This window comes from Toxotes jaculatrix, chromosome 21 (assembly GCF_017976425.1).
Source record: "Toxotes jaculatrix isolate fToxJac2 chromosome 21, fToxJac2.pri, whole genome shotgun sequence".
NCBI lineage: Eukaryota > Metazoa > Chordata > Actinopteri > Toxotidae > Toxotes > Toxotes jaculatrix.
The window spans coordinates 9272710-9291485 of NC_054414.1; the positions used below are offsets into that span (position 1 = coordinate 9272710).

The 18776-nt window shown below is 40.4% G+C and overlaps 1 protein-coding gene across 3 annotated transcripts; it reads right to left on the reverse strand.

Annotated features, from left to right (window-relative positions):
• Positions 1 to 682: 682 nt before the first annotated feature.
• On the reverse strand, positions 683 to 15328 carry si:ch211-183d21.1. 3 transcript variants are annotated; one of them, XM_041066944.1, is made up of 12 exons: positions 15267 to 15328; positions 12030 to 12881; positions 11637 to 11817; positions 10583 to 10722; positions 9610 to 10175; positions 9047 to 9320; positions 8695 to 8890; positions 7304 to 7488; positions 6657 to 6752; positions 5927 to 6091; positions 2939 to 3032; positions 683 to 1321 (listed from the first exon to the last, which is right to left on the reverse strand). In XM_041066944.1, the coding sequence occupies exons 2-12, from the start codon at positions 12844 to 12846 to the stop codon at positions 1258 to 1260; spliced, it is 2778 nt and encodes a 925-aa protein (XP_040922878.1). In that variant the 5' UTR covers positions 12847 to 12881; positions 15267 to 15328; the 3' UTR covers positions 683 to 1257. The 3 variants fall into 3 exon arrangements, with proteins under 3 accessions (XP_040922878.1, XP_040922877.1, XP_040922879.1); XM_041066943.1 differs by lacking the exon at positions 15267 to 15328 and adding an exon at positions 13945 to 14103; XM_041066945.1 differs by lacking the exons at positions 683 to 1321; positions 2939 to 3032; positions 15267 to 15328 and adding exons at positions 4893 to 5283; positions 13945 to 14103.
• Between the last annotated feature and the right edge of the window lie 3448 nt (positions 15329 to 18776).

Genomic DNA, 18776 nt, shown 5'->3' on the forward strand with positions numbered 1-18776 from the left:
ATGTTTATTTCATGGCACTTTGTCTTGGCAATTTTATGCTTATTTTATATAAACCTTGATTTTTAGAATCTATTTTAAAAAGTGGAATCAAACTAAGTCCAACCAATCAAAATCTCTCCGTATTTCCACAGTGAGTTATCATTTCTAATTGGCGACAAATGCTCCCCCCCTGAGAATACTAACACCATTATGGCTGCAGCAGAGATGGCTGTACGTTCCCTCTAAAAAACTGAGGAATCAGCAGATCAAATAACACACAGGTCAAAGGCACAGTAGAGCTTTCTGAGCCACTAAAAACACAAGTGAAACATAAAACAACATTTTTTCCCTAAACACCAAGCAGTCTCTCATCTCTGAATACAAATATTCTTCATTCATGAAATTACTTCAACATCCACCTCTAACATCCCTTTTTTCATTTTTTTTTCCAATCCAGAAAATGTAAACAGATTGCTTTAAGTAAGCACACGAAAGTGGTTACAGACACTCATCACAAGTTAGCTAAAGACATTCACATTTAAAAGACAATAAAGCCCTTAGAGTGACTAGAGTCTAAATTGGACTATTACTACACATAGCAGGAAAATAAAGCAGGAAGTCGACCCATTCTGAAGAATAAATGTGAGCTTAACAAGTATGACCTTGGTTATAAAGCCTGTTGTTGAAACACTGTAGTACCAGCTGAGAATGTGATGATGGGAAGTTCGATTGAGTTAGACTGATAGCGCTTCCTGCGTAAATCATATAATCAATGTTTTTTTTGTTTTTTTTTAATTTACAGGCTTTTTCCACAGTAACAGAAACAAGTCAACAAAAATGACCTTTTAGGACTCAAGTATTAGAAAAAAACAAATCCTCCCTTTTACACCACCTTCCTTTTCCTTTAAAAGTAGTAACCAGCAAAGTTCACAGGCAAAGGTTGTACACTAAAAAAGATATTATTTTGTGTTTTGAAATTTAACTCATGGGCTGCCTGATTTGATGTCGTAAGTGTCACCGGTGCCATGAAATATTACATGTCACGCACTGGATGCAATCACACTGTTAACAGACAGACTACAAGTCATTTTCATCAGTGATCTCCCAAAGACACAGAGAAGGACACTTGTGGTGGCATTTCGTTTCAAAACAACCACACAATCAGTTACGCACAGGTCAAATTAACCTCTGATTACCCCTATCTCTCGCTCTCTCTGCTGAAGTCCTCCCTCCCACACGAGCACTTCCAGATGAAGACACAATGATTAAAAGCCTGGATTATAGATCTGACAGTCCCTCTGCATGTTCGCTCAGCTCCATGGTGTAATAGTCCAGAGGACGCCTGAGAAAAGAGACAACAACATTAACAAACTCACACATGCATATACAATCAGGCAATAATTCCCTGGAGTTGACACGTGGTAATTACCCTGGAGCTTCCAGCCACTCACATTCAAACTACTCCTGGGGTATTTGATTGATAACGTTTTATAATTTACCTTTTTATTGTCCCCCCACTCTGCCCCCAGCCTGCCTTATCTGCTACCCCTACCTCAGTCTTTGATTTGCTGCACTTCTCAGAATGAGTTCCAACTATTTCTGAAGCACAGCGGCAAACTTTCTGTACTTAGTTCCGAGTTGACACACAAAGTTGAAGAGAGTGATGGAGGTTAGCATTAAGAAGCACGCTCCTCCGGAAAAAGCTGGAGTGTGGGAGTGAGCTGTTATGGTTGTGAAATCTGAATCTCTAACATGTATTATCTCCCTCTATGACTGTTCTGTTAGCGTTAAAATGTTAAGACAAGAAAGGTCTTGCTCTTTAATTCTGTGCTATAGCCTGACACAAAAACCTGACATTTATTGCTGATATTTCTCACTATTGGAAAATGTTGTGCTCGTCTGCTTGACTGATAATGTGCCAGAAAGACGTATTGACTGGAATTATCGTTGTGCGGTTGTATGCCTCCGCCAACCAGTTGCAGTTTACATCCATGTCCAGACTCATTTAGTATATGTAAAGAAAGCTTTGAAAGGATTTAATAAAAGAAGTTAAAAAAAATTAGTAAAATTAGTACTACTTTTTGCATACAGCCACTAGCTCACTAATCCACACATTATACTGTCTTTTTAGATGATTATTTTAAAGTTTGGACAAAGCCAGGCAAGCTGTTTCCTACCGCCTCAAGTCTTTATGCTAAGCTAAGCTAATTGCTGGTTGTTGTTTCATACTTCCTGTGCAGACATGAGAGTGATGTTTATCTTATTCTCAAATAACTCTCAGTTTGAAGGATGCAGATAAACTTATTTCCAAAAGCTTTGTTGAAATACTTTTTATTTTTTATTTAAATATGAATGTGTACTATATTGTATATTCTGCATATTGATGCTATTATGACAGCAATAGCACAATGTTATACTGTATTCATACTGAAATATTTCATTATATTAGATTTACACTTATTCAAACAGCACATACATCTACAGTAATTTAGCAGACAGGTTTATTTTAAACCACGTCAAGAGTTGAAAGTGTCAGACAGCTCTAATTTAATCTCACACTTCCTTAATATTCCCACACCAGAGAAGGCCGCTACTTTTTCATTTCCTCTTCTAAGAATTTAGACTTATGCAACTCCAAAAGAAAAGGTACAAGCTGAGTGCGACTTTTCTTTATACAACCTGCTTTTCTAAAATAAGATTAAAAAGAAAAAGAATTGGAGAATTTGTCACTGTGGATCAGGGAGGAATAAATGCAATGTCCTCTGTAATTAAAAACAAAAGAAACACATCTTGAGTGAGAATCTGGATTTGTGAAGATTTCTAGTAAAGAATACAGAAATTAAATGCTGTTGTCATGGGCAAGGTATAAAGAGGTAGTCAGAAATATCTGTGATAAATGTGCACATCTACCAAGGAAGAGACAGAAAAGGAGAATAATGCAAATATAATAAGTTCTCACCTCCTCCTGTAGAAATATGTGAAAAGAGCAGCTCCTAGTCCCAGCAGCAGGAGCACTGCTATTATCAGCCCTATCTGTAATCCTAGGGTAGACGCTAGCAGAGAATCAAACACAAGCTCAGTTACACAGTTGTTACTCCATGTTACCCGATTCACAGCACAACACTGATTTTAACAGGTAATCACTTAATATTTTTTTTATTTTATGTTTTAGCACCTCCAGATAAGTAGCATATTCCAGGTTTATCAAAAATGTTTGTTAGTTCAACATTTAAACTCACAGCAATACTTAATATCATAATCCTTCGGATTTCAGACAGTATTAGTTACAGGTGGTGACAGCAGGTGGATTTTAATACTATAGCCAACACTCAGCAGCTACTTTGTCAGAAATACAACAGACAAGCAACTGGTGTATCTATTTAGAGCAGCTCTTATTTTTAAGTAGAAATCTAACATGACCAACCACAGCCTGATTTCATGCTGCACAGGGTGTAAGTAGGCTTCCAACATAAGATAACATAAGTTATTGAGGGTGATGAAAGTGTGCAGCCTTCATTTAACACACAACTGTGGCTGATCCCTCTTGTTCCACTACTCCCCGCAATTTCTAAAACCATCCTGCTGACAGAAAAAAATGCTGAAAATGAACACATCTTGTTTCTTGGATGCATTGGGCTCTGAAAATGGTGACAAATATATAGCAACCAGCTCAAATATGTTTCCTGTGATTGCTTTACAATAAAGACATGCTGTGTTTCACCAGTTGCACGCTTTTAATGTTAGGCAGCAGCACCAGTAGGAAATGTTTGGTATGCATGAGCAATAACTTGATACACCTCTAATTCAGCTGCAGGAGAATGAACAGTAAACAGTGAGGTTCACAGTAAATCACACTAAAGCTGGATCATGTGGATTGTTTCCTGCGAACCCCTCATGTGTATGTATAAAAAATACTGCACAGAGAGGTAATTATAAAGTGTAAATATACCGAATAACTTTTGCTGAAAAAGGGATTAGATTTTTTTTTTTTATAAATTCAAGTACTTGCAGGTCTGCACTCCATGGAGCAAACTCAGTAACAGAGTGTGTAACAGCAGATTAGAGCTACTCACTGAAAGGTGTTTACCTACATTGCCTCATTATACAATTTTCATGTCCCCGCTTGAGAGGAGGTGGAATTTCTCCCAACATACAAGTGATTTCAATTTATGGTAATCACAGCTCACAAATCAAGAGCTGCAACTTCTCAAACTGTTCAGTACTCTTTGGTGCTTCCATGAGATCAATGGCCACTGGAGTCATAAATGTTCTGTTTCAACTAAGGATGCTGTCATTAAATTATGAAGTTTATTTCTCCTTCCTGTGTCTTTTTTGGACTTTTTTAAATATGATTTATAAATAATAATAATTAGATTGCATATATTCTTTGTGATATTTTGGGAAAAGGATAGATAAATAGGATAGATTGGATAAAGTGTTGATATGACCAAGATGTCATATGTAAAAAAGAAAACCTGAAAATTTGATACAATATTTAAACCTTTTTTCTTATTTGCATGCCTTTTCTTTAAGCTTGCAAAAAATGTTATTAGATCTTTGAGATGCCAGTGAACATCATAAACATAACCATATATAAAGAATGAAAATGAAAACAATAAATTTCAAGCCCATTTGACACTGTGATAATTTTGCTTGGAAGATTGGTGTAACTATTGCACCTGTGAGAGAGTTTGCAGAACAGGATGAGGTTATTCTTACTGCCATGGCAAAAATCTTTTAAATAACAGTGTTGGCAGGTGTAAAGGTTGTCTAGGATACGTTATCAGTCCAAAAATTAAGGTTTTGATAGAGCAAGGATTTCAATTCTACTTCAGAGAAAATCATTCAAAGTCATTTGGTTCAGAATAATGACAGTTTCAAATTTAAATCCAGCACCAGTGTCCAATAAGGACGAAGCAACTTCTGAAAGGCTTAAAAAAGGAATAGAAATGTTTTCCTTCCTTCATCTGTACTGAAGACAGAGGTGAGCATCTGCAATAGCTTCTTGAAGTGCTCCCACTGAGGGCAAACTGAGCTGCATTTACCAGGATTTACATTAACACATGAGATTCACTGGAGTATTGGCATCTTGTATAACACACGTCTGTGTGTGCTTCACACTTTTACTCTCCATTGGAGATTCTTTGTCTTTTCTGTTTTTGTCTGTTTCTCTCTGAACTCATTTACACCTTTTATTAAATGGTGATCTTCGATAAGCTTTCACATAATAAACAGTCTTATTGCGACCTTGAATTGCTCTCTGAATTCAGCCCGGACTGATCCATGGAGAGGTGGTGAGTCTGTCTGTTGTCACATAAAAATAAAGCAGATGTAATGAGAAGCACTTAGGTGCTATAACATAGGTGCTATATAAAAATGCTTTTATTATCTTTTAGAAATATAGTAAACAGGAAGAATATCACTATCCAACCTGCAGTTTTGCTTTGTTATGAAACATGTTGTCTTTTCTGGCTCGAGAGTAAGATGCACAGTAATAGTGTCTTTACCTGGGAAAATATCTTCTACCTTTTGCAAACACACTGCACTGACTTTAGATGAGCTCATCATGACCATAATCATAATAATGTACCACACTGCCTCCACGCCTGATCTGGCAGATCTTACCGTAATTCTATCTCTTAGTATTATTATTATTGTTATTATTATTTTAATCAGGACAGTATGTCTAGACTTCTGAAACCTACACTATAAGATTTAGAAGAGGACTCACCACCAAGGGTTGAAGACTAACATCTTATGCTGTGTGTTTAAAGATTTAACAAGGTGGATTTACAGCCTATGGACTATTGATTAATTGATTTGGCTGATTATCTGTTTTGTTTTTTAAGTGATGATGAATTAGCTGTGATACCAAGCGTTTTAAGCATAAACCGCCTGTTTGTGTACAATTTGTTAGCTTGCGATGTGTCAAGAAGGTGCTGCTAACCTGTGCTTGTGTACCGGTCCGTGGTGGGAGAAGAGCAGACGTCTCCCTGAACAGATGAAGGATTCATGTGCGACGTCTGGATGATGAGGGCCTTCTGATGGTCCGACAGGGCCTGGATGTTCCCCCACACTCGCAGCCACCCAGACATGCAAGAAAAGTTGGCCCCTTGAACAAGAACGGACAGACAAGTGTCTCATTACCTAAGCATGACAATGTGCGGCAGTCTTAGAGGTGTACATTCTGTAAACAGGAAATGGGAAATTACATCTGAAGAGCACAATTCATGGCATTTATTTAGTGTATATAAGGGATGCAGAATGCTATAATGACAGGGAAATAGCCACACCTGAGCCTGTCTATCTAAATGGTTTCTTCCTGAGAGAGCTGGTTGCAGTGGTTGTAAGTCTCCTGTGACTTGCTGCATTATTCCCCTGGTGGAGGTTTACATTATTATTACACACCGAGTAAAAATAAACCAAGACTCAACTACAATGGTGTGTTCCTGGAACAAAGGCACAATTCCTTATCCCCACTTTACTACAGCTCCATGGTAACAGTAACCTACCCCACTGTGTTGATTGTGTTGAAGTTCTCCCCGAGAGCCAGTGATGTCAGTGGTCTGTAATCTTTATTCATTCATTTTCACTGAAATCCTTTGACTGAACACACAGTGTTTTTAAATCAGCTAAAATGTGACGGTTTCTACTTAAAGTGAGTGAAAGTGCCTCACCTTGGAGATACAAGGCAGAGATGCCACAGTGACACTTCTTCTCCAGGTAGTCGGCCACCTCAGCGACCCTCTTCCCCTGTATCAGACCACTGCAGTCTGTGGGAAACAGACAAGGAGCTGTCAACTTTGACAAAGATTTTAACAACAAAAGTTATTGTATTATGACATGAGACACTACTACTACTGCTTCATCTGACAACAATTTGTTTTTGGTTTTTTGGTTTTTTTTTCAGTCAAATGACAAAAAGTTTAGTTTTACATGTATTCCCACATTTTAATTTTCTTTTTTTTTTCTAAAGACTCTTGTTTGGGTATTTGAACTTTTAATGACAATTGTGGTACAGACAGGAAACATGGGGGGAGGGCATGGCGTGCAAAGGTCTCCAGTTGGCATCGAAACAGAGATGCTGCACCCACGTGGTATGTGTGTCAACCAAACGCCACTGGGACAACTGCAGTACGTTTTGAATGTATTCAAGCCATACTTTGAGTCAAGTTAGGGTTATTTATTTTTCCAAAAATCACAAACCTCAAAAATGCCTTACAGTCTGCAAAACATCTGCACCCTATATCCTTAAATCATCTTGCTTAGACACTATTCAGATCCTTATTTTAATCATTTGGGTTTTAAACTTATGTTGTCTCACCTCCTGACGGCTCCTGCCAGTCAGAGGACAGGGGTCCGAGGCAAAGGTCGATTTGACTTGAAAAGGCGGGGCTCGGGCAGAGGTTGGCGCTGTGAGGCGTCGGGGAGGAGCTCGTCCAGGACGAGGGGCTTCTCACCTCACAGCATGAACACCGGCTGAGCGAGACAGGACCGTCTCCTACTGACCTGTGCAAACATGCAATACCAGATGTATGAATACACATAATCTGTATACAAAGGAGCATGGGTGCCTAAAAATGATTCAAAGCAAAACAGAAAGCGTGTTTAAATGCCCACCAATTAGTTAAAGCCAGTACTGTATTTTACAGCATTTATATGGTTATAGTAATAAATAAAATCAGCCTGACAAGGAGTATATACTAGATATGGGAAAGAATTGGCCTTAAAACAAAATGAATGACTCATATCATTCATTTACATATATATACACACACACATTCATAACACTACAACAGTTGGTAACTGATGGTATTTTCTGTGCCTGAAGTAAGAGGAAAACTCCAAATAGTGTAACTAACTGAAGAGACATGATGAAAATCAGTGCTTGATTAATATCTGATTGACTTAATTTGATTGTTTACCTCCAACATTTTCCACCTAACATGTTTCCATGGCAATGGAGGTGACAACACCAGCAAACAACCTGTGGAAAACCCTTAAATCCTATGAAAAGCATAATAGGCCTTCTTCACAGAGATCATTTTGACGGTCACAATAGGAAAATCACAGATCTAAATCACGGCTGGATTTTATTTAGCTGCTCCAGGAATTGTGGCTCCTGGTATTGTGCATGCTGGCTCATTGTTACACTGTCATGGCTTGCTGAGACACTTGAATAGAACTGAGCCATCATTACTGAGGCACCTGTGCTTTTCCTACGATAACATGTCAGAATGTTTGCCTTGAAAATGCAACACACTGTCAATAACTATGGTGATGTCAGCTTTCTGCTGTTCTAACAACAGGCCCTAACAACATAGTAGGTTGGTTAAACATAGTCTCAGATTGCTAAAGTAAGAAATAATAACTTACAGAAAGTGAATTAAGGTAGTCCTCTCTTTTGTTTTGATCCAATCCTCACAGTTCAACCCACTTCGGTTAGCAGGGCATTATAGGTTACCGTGGTAATCTTCTCTTTTTCGAAACAGCTGTGATCAAAATGAGTAACAGGGCCCATGCAGGTCTTTTGACCAGGTTCTTAGCCTGTCTGTGGTCTTGCCCCAGTTAAGACAAGTAGCTAAAGGCCTTTACGTCGTATTTTCAGCAGTCAAATTATAGCTTTAATTGGGTTTGTGACTTATCAGTAATGTAAAAGTTCAAGCATGTAAACGTTGTCTGTGATTCATGCTGCTGGGTTCAGTCTGTGTTTACCTAAGAGCTGGAATCACTTGTCTCCCTCTGGTGGTGGACAGAGAGGAAAGCAGCTGCTGGTTTTCGCTGAACACAAGTACATCTCTGAGACTAGAGTTGGTCAGAGCAGTGCCAGCTCTGCAAACACTGAACAGGTCATAGCACAGGACTACCGCTCCTCGTACCGGCACCGTGGAGCCCTCCGGGAAAGTCTGATCTATGCAGGAGAAAGAGGAGGTGAAGGAGCATCATGAGAGATGGCAGGTATGGGTATACAACAAGAAAAAGAGAGAGGGAGTTACTAAGGAAGAGATAGGAAAGCTCTTTTTTCCTTTGCCAAAAGTCATCTATCTCTGAATGACAATACCCTCACCTGCTCCAGTGACATTTCCAACAATGTAAAATCCATCCTGATCAACAGATCCAGTCAAAGGAAGGGCAATGACGGTCCCGCTGACACCTTCGTCGAACACAGTGAGCACCAAGCCTCGCAGGTCTGTCATGGGGGGCCCATGCAGCTCCACAAAGGCCCTCTGCTGGCTGTGATTGGTCCAGTGGCCACTAGCCACCTCACTGATGACCACACCCTCGGGGGGTGGAGGTGGACGGGGGCAGCTGTTCTCCTTCAGAGGGGTGGGTGGAGCCACCTGTGGTGATTGAGGCATGTCTTATGTTTAGAAATTTTAACAAAATGTCTGACATATCCAATGATCAGAGACAGAACTAATTTAAATATTAATGCAAAAAGAGAAAACAATTTAGCTGCAAAAACTTGGCAAACTATTCCTTTAATGACTGTTATCAGTGTTCACTGGAAATGAAAGTTTTTTTTTTCCACAGTGCTGTGTTTCTGTCAATTCGTTAAAAAAAAGAGTCAGAACTGACAGGCTATTTAATTTCAGCACACTCTTTGAAAACATTCCCCTTTGTACTCACTGAAAAAGCAGACAAGTCATAGGGGTAAAGGCCTCGACAGCGGCTCAGAGCCTCATCACCGGGCAGAACCTCTGGATCCTCCAACAGAGGCAGCTGTCCCGGGGTCAGAGCTTTACTCAGCTCCTGTGCATCTTTATCTGATCCCCTCTGCCGGTACACCACAGCATCCAGCAGGCCTTTAGTGGGAATCCCCCTTTGTGCAGCTGATGGTGGCCCAAAGGGGCTGCGGTAGAGGGCCACAGCGTCTGGCCCGTTCTGGATGGTATTGGGAGGCAGGCGAAGTGATGGAGCTGGGACCAGCCTGTCACTGCCCAGCAGAAAGTAACCCTTAGCAGTGGTGAAGTGTCCACTCAGGCTGATCTCCCTGTAGGGTTTGTTGTTGTGTGCACTGAACAGCAGTATCCAGACCCCCTGCAGGGACACCCGGCGACCTGATGGGTGCCAAAGCTCAATGTATTCGCCATCCTCAGCCGCGCCAGGTGTATCGGTGTTCAGCTCATTGATCAGGAAGTCACTGTTCCCCCATGGTGGGAGGTGAGGCGGTGACTCTGTACCTCCTGGAAGCACTGAAGCATTTATTAGATACTGTTAAAGGAATAGCTTGACATTTTGGGAAATATATGTTGGTTTGATTTTAAAATATAAACTTCAGGGCTGAAATTCAGTCCAGTTCCAGCTAACAAAGAAGGCACAGATGAGGCATGCTTTTGAGGACTCATTTGCTGCTCTCAGTCTGCAATTTATAGTAACCACAGCATGATGTAATGCATACACCTATTCAAAAGCAATCAACTTGAGCGGAAAGTGAGCAACAATAAACTAGAAACTATCTAATATAATTTAATTTAACAAAAACACCCAAAGATTAATATCTGCTATGAAAGGAAAGCAAATGGACCAAATCATCTCATAAGCTGTACCAGATACACAAATAAGAGAATTCAAGCGTCATGACACACTTTCAAACACTCACCACCACTGTGAGGGCAGATCTTCGGCCAGGGGCACTGGTTGGGGAGCCCAGGAGTTTGCGGGGCCTCCCAGAAGACTCCGGGATCTCTGGCCCAGGAGGCCACGCCACAGCGACTCAGATAGAAACCTCCCTCTCTCAAACTGATAAAAAAATAATGAAACCATTAAAGAAACAACTCTTCAGAGCTGACCCTTAAGTTTAAGAGTTATAACATTACATGGTTTATGTTGGATGACGTGTAAATTTTTTGCAGTGAACAAACAAACAAAAGAAGAGTCAAATTCTACAAGACAATTTTTTTTTGCTGCTGTCAAGGTTGGCAGTTAATGCAACATTTTGTTTCATAATAAAATAGCTCAACAACCACGGGATGAACTGCCATGACCTTTTGTTCAGACATTCATGGCTCCTATGAGATGAATCTTACTGACACCAATCCCCTAACTTTTCTTCTAGCTTCTAGCTCCCCTGACTTTTCCTCCAGTGCCACCAAAGTATGAACTAATACTATGAAATATCTCAACATCTACAAGATGGGTTGCTATAGGATTCGTCACACTTGTTTGTTCTTTGGTGATCCTCTAGCTTCTCACTGCCATTGTGAAAGTCTTAGCATTTTCCTCAAAACACCATTTAACCTAAGTACAGCCTCACAGAGCTGCTAACATGGCTCTAAACCCTTAGTATTTTTGTTGTATAATGCTAATTTTTTTTTATCATGGAGGTGTCAATTGAACTTCCCTGATAAATATATGTGTTTAAGTGTAAATGTGAGTGTGAGTAAGAGCCTTGTGACTAACACTCTACTGTGATGACAGTAGCAAACCACAGGAAAAGTGCATTAGCAAAGAGGAACAGCGGTGACGAGCTGACCCTCTTCCCCACCAAGTGAAACGCTTAACTGAATGTGTTTCACAACACTTGAAAAATAAATCAGAGAACATTACTAAAACAAAATGTTAACATCATGAGCGTCGCCAAACTGTTGTTGACTCTTTCCACCTCTTACATGTACTGCACTCTAATGGAGTGGAAAACTATCTCAGTTTCTTGCCTGTTGCTGAGTTGGTATGGCAGCCTGCCTGGGATAAGAGTCTCAGTGAGGTTGGCACTCGGCTTGTTTCCAGGTCCAGCGAACACAAACGCATCTAAAGGCTGTATCTGGCTCAGTGGACTGCCCACGGGGAAGTCCGATGCCCTGCCGCTATAAATGGCCACCGCCCCAGACTCATCTCCTGAGAAGAAATCATAAGAGGAACAAGGAATTTATAATTAAATGAAAGTGTACGAGTGAATACAAAATTTAACACAACACATACACAACTTTCTATGCCTCTCTGCTGCACCAAAGAGCTAAAATGGCTCATTAAAAACCTGTAAATCATGTGAGTCGAGTGCATGATCCTGCGCAACAGAACAAGATCATGACAACCCAGAGAACACTGACCTTTCATGTAGTTCCTATCTATGGAGATCAGCATGTTCTTGGGAGTCTCCACATCCACGTCCACACTCACACTGACCCTGTCTGTTTTCCCATCCAACACTACCAGCACCAGCGGACCTGCAGCCGGGGAGTCTGTCAGCTCCACAAACCCATCCACCTGTCCTCCCCCCAGCTTCACCTCGGTAATGACAGGATTGGCTGCTGGATCAGCAGGTGGGGTGCAGTTGTTTCGCTGACCCGGGGATGGCGAGGACACCTGAAAGCCCCAGCGATCTTCAGACAGCAGGCACCTTTCGATTGACTCGTCCCCCTCAAGTGCTGTTTCATCCTCGACGAAGGCCGGTTCTCCAGGTGTCAGAATTTCAGCGAGGAACTCCGCACCCCCAGTACGACGAGTCATGTACACGACAGCATCCACCAGCCCGAGAGCTGTGACATTCATTTTCTCGCTGTAGCGAGCAGCAGATGTGTGGTAGAGGACGATGGCGTCTGGGCCGTTCTGGACTGTGTTGGGAGGCAGGAGGATGGCAGGTTTGGGCAGCATGTCCACTGAGCCCACCAGGAAGAATCCTCTGTCATCTGTGCTCTGGCCTTTGAGGTCCAACACCTTGTAGGCTATATTTCCATTTCCATTATAGAAGACGAGGGTGTAGCCATCCAGCGAAGCCCGTTGTCCACTGGTGTGATACAGCTCCACAAACTCAGTGGTGTCCAGTCTCGGATTGTCGGCGTTGATCTCACTGATGATGAGGCAGGGTTCGCCACTCACTACCACCACCAGGCAGAGAGAGGCGAGAAAGGCAAAACTCACCACCATGATTTTCTCTGAAATGCCTCAACAAATGGCAGCTTCTGCAAAAAAAAGTAAAAAAGGCACAAAATCACTGTCAGCTGCATTCCTCTATGGCTGCAGCGATCCGCTGATTAACTGTTTAGTAGTTCCAGCATCTCAAACGTGAACACTGGTTATTTGCTTCGAAGATTTTAAACATAACATCTTTGAGGTTTGGACAGTTAGCCTGAGCAAAAAAGACATTTGAAGACCTCACTCTGAACTTAGAGAAATCGTTATGGGAATTTTCACAATTTTATAACATTTAATAAAGCAAAAGCAATTCAATGAGAACATAACCAACAGATAAAACACTAATGGAACTGATGCTGAGTTGTTTTGGGGGGTGGTGGGGGTAAGCAATACTTTTCATTCATAGGACAACATCCCTCAAACTAAATCTGGACCACGGTGGTGTTCACAGCATTATTAGATTTCAATGTTTAGTGCTCACAGATCACACTCCCGCGAGGAGAGGACAAATCATAATAGCATGAATGAGTCTTCTATGAGTCTATTTTTTGTTCTTGGTGACATTGGGAATGCACGTCTTTTGCATGAGTCACGAAATGTTGCGAAACACACTGGCAAGCAGATGGAAACTTTGCATGAAACGGCGAAATGCTTCAGCTGCGAATTCACAGGATTCAACAGACAGAAGGAAAAAAGAAAATGAAAAAAAAAAAAAACTAAAATAAATCGCACCTGAGAAATTCCTCAGCTTTAACTTTAACAGCTGATGCAATCTGCTCATCTCCCCGCGGTCACCTCTAAAAATCACTCCAAATCTTAACGTCGGCTATAAAAACGTGTCTGAAAGAGGCTTATGCATTAGTTTGCACGGCAGTCACTCTTTTGGGAGGAAAACCACGCTGGGACAAAATAAAGGGGACGTCTGAGGATGAAGAAAGAGCCTGATGGGGTTAAATTCTGCCCTGAAATTATCTCCCATCTCACGACACTTATTCCAGTCACGGTTAGGCTGCTGTGCATGCATCTTTCCGTCGAAAAAAAAAAAACGCTGTCAATCTGCTTCCTATCAGTGCCACACAAGACAAGATCCTAAAAGGCGTCGTGACTTACCGGGGGTTATTTTTCTTGCTCCTCCTCGTCCAGGTGCCGCCTGTTGCACCGTCGAAACCTTCCGGTTTTGTGTGTAAATCGTTACCCGTCGGAAATAATGTTGGTAAAGTTTGTTTTCTGTCCTCCGCCGCTCCCTTCATTCACAAAGCAGCACTTTCTCGCCCCCCTCCCTCCCCAACCGGACTGTGGGCGGTCAGACTGACTGAGGGGGATGATGCCAGCCAGGGAAGCGCTTTTTTTTTTTTTCCTTCTACGGCTCAGTACACCATTCAGCCATCCACAGCTGAAGACTAAACACTGGCAAATCCAGCGAAACTTAAGGCAGGGAGAATAGGGCTGGGCGGGTGAGATGTATTAGAGTAGAGCCCAGTCAATGTTGACTATTTATAAAATAAAGTAAAACTGGCAATTTATGGTTTTAGAGAGAAAATAATGCTCTGTCTTGGAGTTCATCCCAAGAAGCCTTGTAAAGACCTGAAGGGGGCCCCTGACCCCACTTTGTGAATCAGAGTAGAGCGGGTTCAGTTCAATGAGAGCAGAAGTCCCGCCCAACACAGGTTGCAGCTTCTGTTCCAGTAGCTTTGACCACACAGTTTATTTATATACGTTTTGTAGTTCAAATACAGAATGTCAAATTAAAGTTGTGAGGTACAAAGAAGAGGACAAGAAGAAGAAGAGCAAACAAAGAGGAGGAAGTAACTATTAATATAACACTCAAATTCTACAGTTAAGGATTAGAATAATTTAATTATTCATATTGAAAGATACAGATAGTGATGAATAAATATATATGTATAGATAATAATGAATATAGTAGCCTATGAGATAAACAGAGTGGAAGGATGTAGGGACGAGCTGGAGGGTGAAAATATTAATTGAACTAATTATCATTAGTTCCACCCAATTTATGCTCATAATGCATGACAGGCTGTTTTATTTTTAGTCAAAAAATATTAGAAAATGTAAAAAAAAACAACAACATCAACATATGAATAACTGGCCCCAGACTCCTGTATTCTACGCAACTTTCTGTACAAACTCCCAAAGAAGGAAAGTTAAGAATTTACAATATTGTTAGAAAATCGTCCAAGTACCACAGCACTGTATGTTTCTATAAGAATATTACATTGTAGATCCTTAAGGAGCAAAACTGCTTGAGAATATTACAGTGATTTACTTTACTGCTAATTTGCTCAGGGCTACTAGCTTATTGATTTACTCCCCTCTTGAAAATTAAAAGAGTGTATAACAAATGATTCAATATGTTGTCAACTTGAACAAGACTGAAACACTGCAAGGAACGTTTCCCGAAATGGACTCACTTCTGTTTCCGGAGCGGTGCAGGTTCCCTCCAAGCTTCCAGTGGAATTGTTTAATATAAAATTGCCTACAGAAGATCTGGTCACAGTTTGCACATGCTTACTGAGTCAGTAGACCCAAAGTTTCATTTCTGTTCATTGTGGAACTAGTATAAAAAAAAATTTATATAGACGCACGAGAGGTCTATGGCCAGGGAGATTACAGTGTGTTGAAAGTGCAAAAAATGGGATTTTCCACTTTTGTGATAAACCCTCTAGATTAAAATTTTTTGAGAAACTTTCATTTGTTTGGACATTTCTTTTTCTTTCTTTCATTCTTTCTTTTTTCTTTCTTTCATTTTTTCTCTTACATACATCTTAGTCATTTTTTTTATTCATCTGTATTAGTGTTACTCAAGTTACTCAAACTCATACTCAACCACTTATCAAGTGACCAACATCCACATTGTGCAATGAAAAATCCTTCTCAGTAACACTCACAATGGCATAAATTATGAATATTCAGTATCCAAGTTTGAGCAAATATTAAGGTTGAGGTGCAGCTGGTAAAAAAATACCACTATTATAAAATAAAAGTTGACTAAAGTTTTTGTAAGAAAATATGAAACTTTGTCACTACTACCAAACCTTGTGGTGTGGCCTGTGTGAGTTCATGGTTGATTGTTCATTCAGTTCAAATTAGAATCAGTCAATTCACACAGTACGACAGACACAGGTTCTCGGTTGCGGATACGGTCACAGCTCTGAGATGAAGCGAGTTGCCACATAAAGGGAACTGAAAATGTTGCTCTTGGACATTAATGAATGAACAAGCCTTCTCATCTATGTCAGAGGTTATTTATGATACAAACTGTATGTTTTTCAATTGGCTTTAAGCTTTTGTGGATCATTTTGAAGGCCAGGATTGGTCTGTGAACTGGATATGTCTCTGACCTTTTGAGCCCAGATAAGAACTGTCGATAATATTTTATCACAACCTGCCAGAGGAATTTAGTGTTTTTATCACATTTCTTTCATAGCTTTTTATCGTTCTTGCTGATTTTCCCTTTTGGTTTTCATTTGCTCCTTATGTTGTAAATGTGTGTTTAAATAAGCAACACAAAATTCAGACCTTTGGATTTGCAGGTTAAAGCCTTGTATCTGTCTTGAATGTTTCTAAACCCAATCTTATCATACGTGTAGGTGGATATCTTAGAGACTTAAAATAGAGACAAACTAGCCCATGTTTTTATAAGACTTTTACACTGATCTTACTGATCCTCACATGTGATTAGCATCTCTGTAGTACACACTGTTTAGGAAGTGAGAAGACTGGTGAGGAGGACGGTGTTTTTAATAACATAAACTTACAACTCGTACTTGCTAAAAGGAAGTGAAGATAGTACAGATACAGATACATAAGTGTGGTGCATCACAAATTTGAAATGTGTAAAATTTTATATACTTACCATACATACCCCTTTTTGAAAACAGGCTTCTCTGTTACCTCTTTCATATAACCCTGTCTGTTCCTTCAAGCCTTGTTAATAAAGCACAAGTTGACTTAAATGCATCTTAGCCCCACTAGGTGGCACTATAAGCAAGAGAGTGTGTTTGATCTGAAGCACTGTAGGCATGTGGACAAAATTAAACTGTCAGCTGGGGAAGATAAGAAAAAATGTCTGCAATAAGTGTGGTTCCCTGAGGTGAAACTGTTAATATGTGATTCTGCTTTAAGTCAGCCTGTACAGGAAGGCTTCCTTTGATATTCTGGTGCATGTGTGGTGGACAAACACAGGTGTTTGTGTGGTGCTATTTGACGGGAATGGGTGTATTCTGACACAGAAAAAAGGTCAGTTGAAATGTTAATGAAGTACACATTTTGTTTATGGCGCATGCATGAAATTGGCATTGCGGTGCGAGCAGGTTTTTGAACATTTCAATTGAATTTCTGTCAAAACACCGCTTGCTTTTCAAGAGTCAACAACCCGTCGACAAGGTACATCTAATTCATTTGGCTGGTTTGTTTGGATGACTCACTACTTAGATGCCATTGCATCTGATTCATCACTTATCCGGCGGAAAACACTGTGCCCCACAGATAATATGGAGAGATGTTATGCTCAGTGTGACAGAGGAGATGATTTTAATTAGCTTGAAGATTTAATATGGGTTTATCTGTCCACCAGAATCATTAGTAAGTCAATTGGAGTTTCATTTAATACTTAGAGGTAACCAAGGAGAAGGTGAATTGAACCTCAACCTCAGCTGACACACTATTAATCAGCAGTGACATAGCTTCATTATGTCAATTCCACCTACCCAGATAAAGTGAATTTTGTCAAGTCTCTCTGCTTACGATATATGGAGTTTTTTCAGCATTTTCTGACAACATTTACAGACCATGGACTAGTTTTCTCTCGTGTAGTTCATCCTTTTTCATCAAAAGACGAAGCCACTCAAAGCAATCTGGGTCTGCACGCCAGTGGTGCAACAATGCAACCAGCTCAGCATAAGGCAGCAGAATGTACATTTTATCTCAGACGAATGTGCTGTCATGTCACTTGTTTGATCGAGTGTGACAGTGACTGGATGTGAGTGTTGAGTCATTTTGTTGGATGTGAGGGCAGCCAGCATCATCTCTGACTCAAACATCAGATGAATATCAGTGGCAGCAATAGCAGGCTTGGGAGGATATTTTCACCCTCTGGGAGTATGGGACCAGCTTCTAGGCAGATCAAATACAGTCAAATGAAACAGAACGTCCTGCCCCAGACTCCACATGGTAGACCACCGACGAAATCTATTTCCGATCACACTGTAGCAGTTCTGCTTGTATGCAGACTGTTTAAATCAGGGCAACTATGGACTTTTCCAGAATACAAAATACAAACCACTGCTGTCACATAAAAACCTTGTGACCCAAATTTTGGTGACTTCATATTTTATTTTAACAATAACACATTTCCTTTAGGTGTCCCTCTGGAGAAATCCTTCTAAATCTTGGTTGAGCAGTTAGCAACTTTAAAGTGATCAAGGATTTCCACTGACAGCAAAAAGCTTAAGGGCACTATAGATATATTACAGCTGGTGACTTTTCAGCTCATAGATAACATAAACTCTCCTGACAGCTCTGGGAATTAAAGGATAAAACTGGCACTATTTTATATTTCTCTTTTCGTCAGCAAATCCCTCTAAAATGCTCTAAAGTCCATCTGTCAATACCCTTTAAAGATTTAAATCATGCCCACAAATATATAGTTTTATTTTTAAAGAAGGCAATCTGATTTCTTGAAACAAATGGTCACTGTAGTTTTTAGCAAATGTTATTCAAACAAGAATATGCCGCTAACTATTTGTGGCCTGACATCAGCCACTGATGATCTTTCAGATGACTTTTTTGTTCTTCCAGTATATGAATACACAATGCCCTAGCTATCTCACACTAAAATTGCTTTGCATGCCGCTGACCCTAAAAGCTTCCCTGGTGTGCCCCCAGCTAATTTTTCACCTCATTAGCCTGGACAGACATAA

What these genes read in the sequence shown, in the direction of transcription:
- si:ch211-183d21.1 (XM_041066944.1), bottom strand. Translation starts at nt 12,846, where the DNA reads ATGGTGGTGAGTTTTGCCTTTCTCGCCTCTCTCTGCCTGGTGGTGGTA. An exon ending in TGGAAATGTCACTGGAGCAG is followed by an intron (nt 8,891 to 9,046) that starts GTGAGGGTATTG and finishes TCTCCTGCATAG; the next exon opens with ATCAGACTTTCCCGGAGGGC. An exon ending in CAAGTGATTCCAGCTCTTAG is followed by an intron (nt 7,489 to 8,694) that starts GTAAACACAGAC and finishes ATGTTTGCACAG; the next exon opens with GTCAGTAGGAGACGGTCCTG.